Genomic DNA, 7,097 nt, shown 5'->3' with positions numbered 1-7,097 from the left:
CCACGGGAGGAGCTGTGGCTTGGTTAGGTACGGGGGAGGGGCGCCGTGAAAGCCAAATTGGATTCCTGTTTTCCGGTTTAAGTCTTGTTTTTCATTGTTATTTGCACCAGCCGTGGGATAATCATGAAAATGTGTAGATTGGCAGCTAATTTTTGAAAAATGAAAAGACTCAGGAAGGAAATAAGAGTGCTCAGAAGTTTTTATGTTCTCCCAACCTGTTTTGTCAAATTGTTACGAAAACCCATATGGTCTCTTTGACTAGATACAAAGACTTTGCATATTGCCTTAGCTTTCTCTGGGAACTGTTTCTTTTTTTTAAGATACTGTGTAAGTCACAGTAATATGATAGATTTGAAAAAATAAATAAATAAAATCTACCAGTCTAAAGATGAAAGAACTGTCAGCATTCAGGAATAATGGGTCGTATTAACGAGCTCTGTTACTTGGGGCATTTAAATTAGAGGATAGGTTTGGCCCGCGTTCCCCCTAGTTACCTACTCCCTTCAAAATAAACTTCACTGGGTATTGAAGGAAATAACCCCAAACGTAACTGGTGCAGCTTCACCTGTCAAGAGGGAAAAAAAACCAGCAGCATATTTTTGACCAAATGAGGAAATAACCCCAAACGTAACTGGTGCAGCTAAACCTGTCAGGAAGGAAAAAAAAACAGCAGCATATTTTTGACCAAATAACCAGAATGTGACGGTAGAAGTTTTGTGAAGTTTGCCTTAATGGCAGAGTCTGATGAAGAACACGCTTATTTCCTAGCAGGATATAAATAGCATCTGTTTCCTGGCTATCCTACATTTGGAATTTGTGACCGATGCACAGAGCTGTGACGTTTTCCCAGGCAGGAGTGGCCATTCCCCTCAAGCAAGCACAGGTTCAAATCTCAGCTCTGCTGTTTGTGAGGTATATACCCTTGGGCAAGCTACTTCTTTCTCAGCCTCCGTTTTCTCATCTATAAAATGGAAATGATAATATGAACCCTTTGGGTTTAATTGTGACATTTAAAGACACATTTTTAGCAAATTGGGATTTTTTTTTTTTTAAGGTTTATTTCTTTCTTCCATGAGAGAGAGAATCCTCCAAAGGGTCTTGGGCCCAAGATCTACCCCCACAAATCTCAGCTCTGCTGTTTGTGAGGTATATACCCTTGGGCAAGCTACTTCTTTCTCAGCCTCCGTTTTCTCATCTATAAAATGGAAATGATAATATGAACCCTTTGGGTTTAATTGTGACATTTAAAGACACATTTTTAGCAAATTGGGATTTTTTTTTTTTTTAAGGTTTATTTCTTTCTTCCATGAGAGAGAGAATCCTCCAAAGGGTCTTGGTGCCACGATCTACCCCCAGGCTTAGCCAGCCCCAGATCATGGGCACATGGGCACCTGACATACTCATGGGACATAGGCTCAGAACCTGCCATGCATTGCATTTGACCTCTGCGCCACCATCTGGCCCCTGTGGATAGGCAGTGAACGCTAGCTTCACAGGGGACTGCGTGCCAGGCGCTCGACCAACATGGTGGACATGATAGACCAGGTTCATGGTTTTGCGAGGCCTAACAGCTTGCCTCTTTAATACCAGACACTTTGGAGTTGCTTAAAATAAAGCTAGCTAGTACTGTATCTTGTTCTTTCCTGCCTTTTCTTGGCATACACAAGGTCCCTGGGAAATGTTCTGCAGATGTTCTGGTCAAAGAGTCACCTAAACACAACCAGGGGAGGGGAAGAGGCATTTGTTCTGGAAACAACCAAATAAAAAGACAGTGTAAGGCAGTTGTTCAAATCCCAGTTGTTTAAGCTTCCCTTAAGCTTACGGAAGTACTGGTGATTTCCGGGGACCCTCAGTCGTCGGTATACCCCAGCAGGTTTGGTCTGGTAAGTCCTTAGGAGTTCCGTTGCCAGCAGTTTGGGTGTCTTGAAAAGTAATAAAGTTGTGATTCGTGACAGGCATCTGGCTGTTCATTCTGACTTCATGAATCCAGACTCAGCCTGTCAGGATGATGGAAAAGGCATGCTCCCGAGCAAGCACTGTGAAGAGATGTGGATGTTGAGAAAGGAGAGGGGAGCCTGAGGCAGTGCAGAGAGGTTGAGAACCACCTCCACAGTGGCCCTCAGGCTCTGCCAGGCTCTGGCCAGCTCTTCTCTGGGCCACTTGCCGTTAGAAATGAGGACACCCCAGGAAGGCTGGCTCATCCTCGCCTGGAAGAAGCAACTGCCCAGGGCTGTGGGAGGTGTCTTCCCAGTGGGCAGCCAGGTTCCAGCCCCATGTGGGTGTACCAAGAAGACAGGCAGGGTCCAGGAGGCCCCTTCCAGACCACTTCAGTCCCCAAGGGAGGCTCTGCAGGGTCTACAGAGGCTGTAAGCACCATTTTCCTGCAGAGGGTCTGGGAGAGGCCCCTGAGCTTTAAAGGTATCGGTGTGTATGTTCACTCTTTCGAACTGAAATTAGCCAAGTAAATCCTGCTTGTCTCTGTGTGAGCAGATGGAGAGAGAAAAAGAGGGAGAGACAGGGAGAGGCAGAGAGAGAGAGAGAGAGAGGGAGGGAAACAGAGGAAAGAACGTCGAAGGGTGGAGACAGGGAGAACTAAAGAGAGACGGGGAGTTTTGGGGAAGGAGAGACAGATGAAGGTGGAAGTGGAAGAAGGGAAAGATGAAGGAAACAGAAGAAAGGCCGAAAGATTTTTAGACCTCCCTAATTGTGATCAGTCCAGGGTAGGTGTGGATGGTGAACGGAGCATTCTGACAGCAGGCTTCTCTTCCCAGTTCTCCTAGAGGGACAGACATGGACAGCTTCTGTCACTTTGGCCCACACTTATCTCTGCATCTATTTCCCCTTGTGCAAGATTCAGAACGGCTTGCTCCAAAGAAACAATAAAAGCATTCATGGTTGTAAGAATCGTGCAGGTGAAAGTTAGTTTGCTGATACTGCTGTGTTTTCTGCTGGCAATTCTTGTAGCTCTTGCCTGAAATCATTTGGGTCTCCCATGTGAAGCAGAAAATGGCATGTGAAATAGTGATTCCTTCTGGCATCTCCCTTGACCACCTCCTGATCCTGGTTTTCACTTAGGTGACAGTTTGCAAAAATGTGCCATTAATTCGCTTTTGTAACGCACGCCTTTACTGAATGCAAGGTCCATTTTACTTGCACCTATGTCAAGCTGAAATTGCACTTGCTTCCTGCAGTGCTTCCATACAGGAGAAGCAAGATGCAGAAAGTGCTTTATAAAATAGGTACAGCACCTGCAGTGCATCATGAGCGGAGGGTAGTTGAAGACACCCTGACTTCAGGACACCCGGATGGCTTCTGGGAGCGGGGTCTCAGAAGGGGCCGGCTTCCCTTTTTCTCCAATATTATTTCGTAAAAGTCACTTTTATGGAAAAGTCACTGCTTTTTCATCCCCAGAGATGCAAATTTGAAGTTTGGGGAAGTTTTCTGGAGCTTGTCAGGTCTCCGGCTATGACTGCAGATAGGCAGGCCCACAGAACTGGCAGGGCCCAGTGCAGACTGAATGGTTCAGGAATGATTAAGAGTTTCAAAATGGTGATCAAGTATCACGCCAAGCTAGGGACCCTGGCAAGCATAGGCCCCCGAGGGACAGTCACAAGTCCAAGAAGCTCCCCGATGTCAGAGACGGTTAGGTTGGGAGTGAGTTTGGCAATTGAAGCAGGGTGGATGGCAGAACCAAGGACACTGACCCTGGCCTGAGGCTCTCGTGGAGTGCCTGGGGACAGGCAGCCTGTGTGCACAGACGCTCCGCCCCTGGGCTCCCTCCCTGTGACCCAAGCTGTCCCAAGGCCTTAGCTGCTGGCTGGAAACTCACTCTGGGAAGGAGTTGTCTGTGGCACCTTCAGACACTCTTCTCCCAGCTCCCTTCTAGAGACACATGCATACACATGGCCTTGAGATGACAGCCCCAGGTAAGGGGGTTCCCGCAGAACAGAGCCTGGAGCGGCTCATTAGGATTTTGGTCCATCATGTGTTCCCATGTCTCACTGCCTGAACAGACAAGCAGGAACAGTGGAACTCAGCCTCCATTAACTCTCTTCCTGTGCAGCAAACCCAATAGGCTACCAGCCCTCTGCTAGGAGGGGCTTTTCCCGGTGCTACGTACAGGTGCTGCACAGGCTGGGCTTGCAGGAAAACTTCTTCCTTCTTTTCTTTGGAGATAGTTTGACTATGCAACAGTAAAGTGTTGTTTAAATAAATCAAAAAATGATGAAGATGATGTTTGGGGAAAGGAGTTCTTCCAAAAGTTTGTGGAAATTGCATATCATATATACACACACACACATACACACACATATATGAATTTCGACGTTTCTTTGGACCAGAACAAACTCATACTTAACTTCATCTTTCCACGAACTTTTTGAAGCCCCCCCTCATGTTTGTTAAATAAAAAGATATGTGTAGTACAAGATTTGTTAGAATAGTATCTTTGCTGTGCTTAGTCTTTTATTTATTTATTTATTTTTAAAAAGCACAGACCCACCTCTTTACACACAGAAAGTAATTCGTAGTCCAAGTGGTGGAAATGACAGACTTACGTAGTTTTTTAAAAAGAAGTAAAAAAATAAATCATGAAACGGTAGGTATTTTATTTTTTTTTAAAGCAGTTGTAAAACAACCTATCATTTATGTAGCAAAGTTTAGTCAACACTATGGAAGTTCAGTGCCGGTGGTGGTTGCCACCAGATCTGAGTTCTGCGTGCTTCACCGAACGACACACTTTCGGGCCACTTTGAGCTGGTTTGTGACTTACTGCAGTCAGATGCTGCGCTCGTCCTCGGAGCCCCCAAGAGCTGCCGTCTTCACTCGCCTCTTACTGCCGCACAGTGATCACAGAGGTTTCTCTCAGTCTGTCCGCTTTCTTTGCCATTGTTGTGACAGTTTCAGAAGAATCGTAGCTTTTTGCTTTTTCTGTAGTGAGAACGTAGGAGACCCTCGACGTGTTTTACCCTTTTGGTAATCCATGCGCTGGTTTTGTGTGTGCTCCCGAGGCTGGCTTGTGTGGTCTCAGGTGGCCCCTGACTCTGGGACCAAGGCAGTGTGGGGCCATGAGCCTTTTTCTCTTCTGTGGTCACTGGTGGTCCTCTTCAGCCACATGCTAGTCCTGAAAGCGGGTGTCACAACTCAGACACAGTGAAGTGTCTTTCAGAAATAGGTGAAAAACACTCCTTTTCCACGGAAAGTGACTCTCATGGATGTCCTTTTCATGACTAATACTGATATTCCTAAAATGAAAATACATACTCCATCTGCACCATAGAAGACATTAAGGAGACACACATGCCTCCTTCCCCCCACACACACACACACACATAGGGTCTTCAAAAGGTTTGTGGAAAACGTGTATTATGAAAAACTGTGTTTTCTTTTTTTTTTTTTTTTTTGCACCAAAATAAACTTATATTTCAATTCCATTTTTTCCATGGACTTTTCAACCCTCTCCCTCACGTATTACACACATATATAAAACTTCTGCCAATGCAGAGTTTCCAGCCTAATTGGACAGGACATGGCCCTTGAACCTTCCATCAATTTCAAGGTCTCTGCTGAAAACAGGCCTCAGCTCAAATTCATGCATCTGAACCAAAGAGACAGATGGAGTCAACACCAAACCAAACTGAAGGGATGGGATGAGGGCACCTGGTCTGGGTCCAGCAGCCAGACTCAGTGTGCTGGTTGGTACAAGTTAGTCAGCAGGTCATACACGAGCAGATTCACTGAGGTCACCTGCTGCTGCTACACGTTTCTTATCATCCACGGAGCTACCAGAGGTCATCAGCTGTGGGCACCCGAGATCTTCCGGTTACACGCCAGGGCCATGACTGCAAACCACAGCCCCCCTTGGTTTCTACCCCACCGACGCTGGGCTGGGGTGGGGGTCTCTCTGGGGTCTGCTGTGGCTTGCAGTGGGATCTGTGGAACTTGTAGTCTGGCTACCAAAGGGCAGCATCTTCCCGGTTGAGTTTTTTTGTTTGTTTGTTTCTTCATTTGTCTTTTTTTATTTAAACCGATCTGAGGAGGCAGCCATCTGTCCGCAAAACAGGAAGGCTTGGGCGCTCTCCTGAGCTTGTTTCGCTGTCCTGGTGAGCTTCACTTCTCCCCATGTAGGAGTGCTGGCGAAGTCGGAGGAGGCAAGGGCTAGAAAAAGTGAGGGACAAAGACAGAAGCGCCCGTGTTGCCCATCTGCCAGACTGGAGGTGTATTCATTATTGATGGAGGTAGTGCGGTTGCCGCTCAGCTATGCAGGCCTGCCTGGGTAAATGAGACATTCTTCAGCAAATTGCTTCGTTTTTTGATTGCTGATTGTACGCGTGTCACCAAGCTGACTCAAGGTTCATCGATGCATGCTCAGTAAATTAGAAAGAACATAACTATGGATCAGCCAAGAGAATGAATTCTGTGCCTACAATGACCCAGGGCCATTTAATTTTCTGCTTAATTTTGTTGCAGTCAGTTTGCATTTTGGGTTATTATGCAGTAGGAAATTAACAATAAATAACAAATTTGGTCCTCCTGTGCTTGTAATGATATTTTTATAAATCTTTGTAATGCTGTTTTTAAAAGGATCAAGGTCTGTGCCCGTCTGATACTCCAGCAAGTATGTGAGGAAGAAAATGCATTTTTCTTGTTAGATAACCTTGTTGTTCAATAGCTCAGGGGTTCTTTATCTCGCTTTCTCTCTCATATCTTACTAGTATTTTTGCTTTCAACTAAAACCCCTTCCTCTCTTTCTCAGATAACCTGAGGACAATGGATGCTGATGATGGTCAAGACATGTCCCAAGTTTCAGGTGAGACCTTGAGAGATTTCCTGTGTGGGGAGTCCAGGAAAATGGCTCTGCTGGGTCGAGAAATTAAGGTCCTTGCTCTGCTCATGGGGAAGGGAGAAGGGGTGTTTTTCAAAAGAAAAGACCAAAATCAAATTTATATCCAGATTTCCTTCAACTCTTGAGATTATCCTAGTTTGAGGACCTGAACAGAAAAATCTCCCAAGATGGAATTCATTTTACTACTAAATTTCAATGCAACTTGTAAAGAATTAAATATTTATTTGTTCTTTTTTTTTGGGGGGGGGTGGAG

The 7,097-nt window shown here is 45.6% G+C and overlaps 1 protein-coding gene across 18 annotated transcripts in view; it reads left to right on the top strand.

Annotated features, from left to right (window-relative positions):
- IKZF1 (IKAROS family zinc finger 1) overlaps nt 1–7,097 on the top strand; it is a 112,335-nt gene that overhangs the window by 8,530 nt on the left and 96,708 nt on the right. For 17 of the 18 annotated variants that reach the window (XM_027765648.1, XM_027765647.1, XM_027765646.1 and 14 more), the window contains exon 2: nt 6,755–6,808. The exons of the other annotated variant lie outside the window; for it this stretch is intronic. In XM_027765648.1, the coding sequence (XP_027621449.1) occupies nt 6,769–6,808 (40 nt within the window). In that variant the 5' untranslated portion in view covers nt 6,755–6,768. The remainder of the gene's footprint in view (nt 1–6,754; nt 6,809–7,097) is intronic. 18 annotated transcript variants of the gene reach the window in all.

Source organism: Tupaia chinensis, unplaced genomic scaffold, assembly GCF_000334495.1.
Source record: "Tupaia chinensis unplaced genomic scaffold, TupChi_1.0 Scaffold139072_1, whole genome shotgun sequence".
Classification (NCBI taxonomy): Eukaryota; Metazoa; Chordata; class Mammalia; order Scandentia; family Tupaiidae; genus Tupaia; species Tupaia belangeri.
Note: the sequence above shows the minus strand (reverse complement) of the source record. Positions and strands in the feature narration are given on the sequence as shown.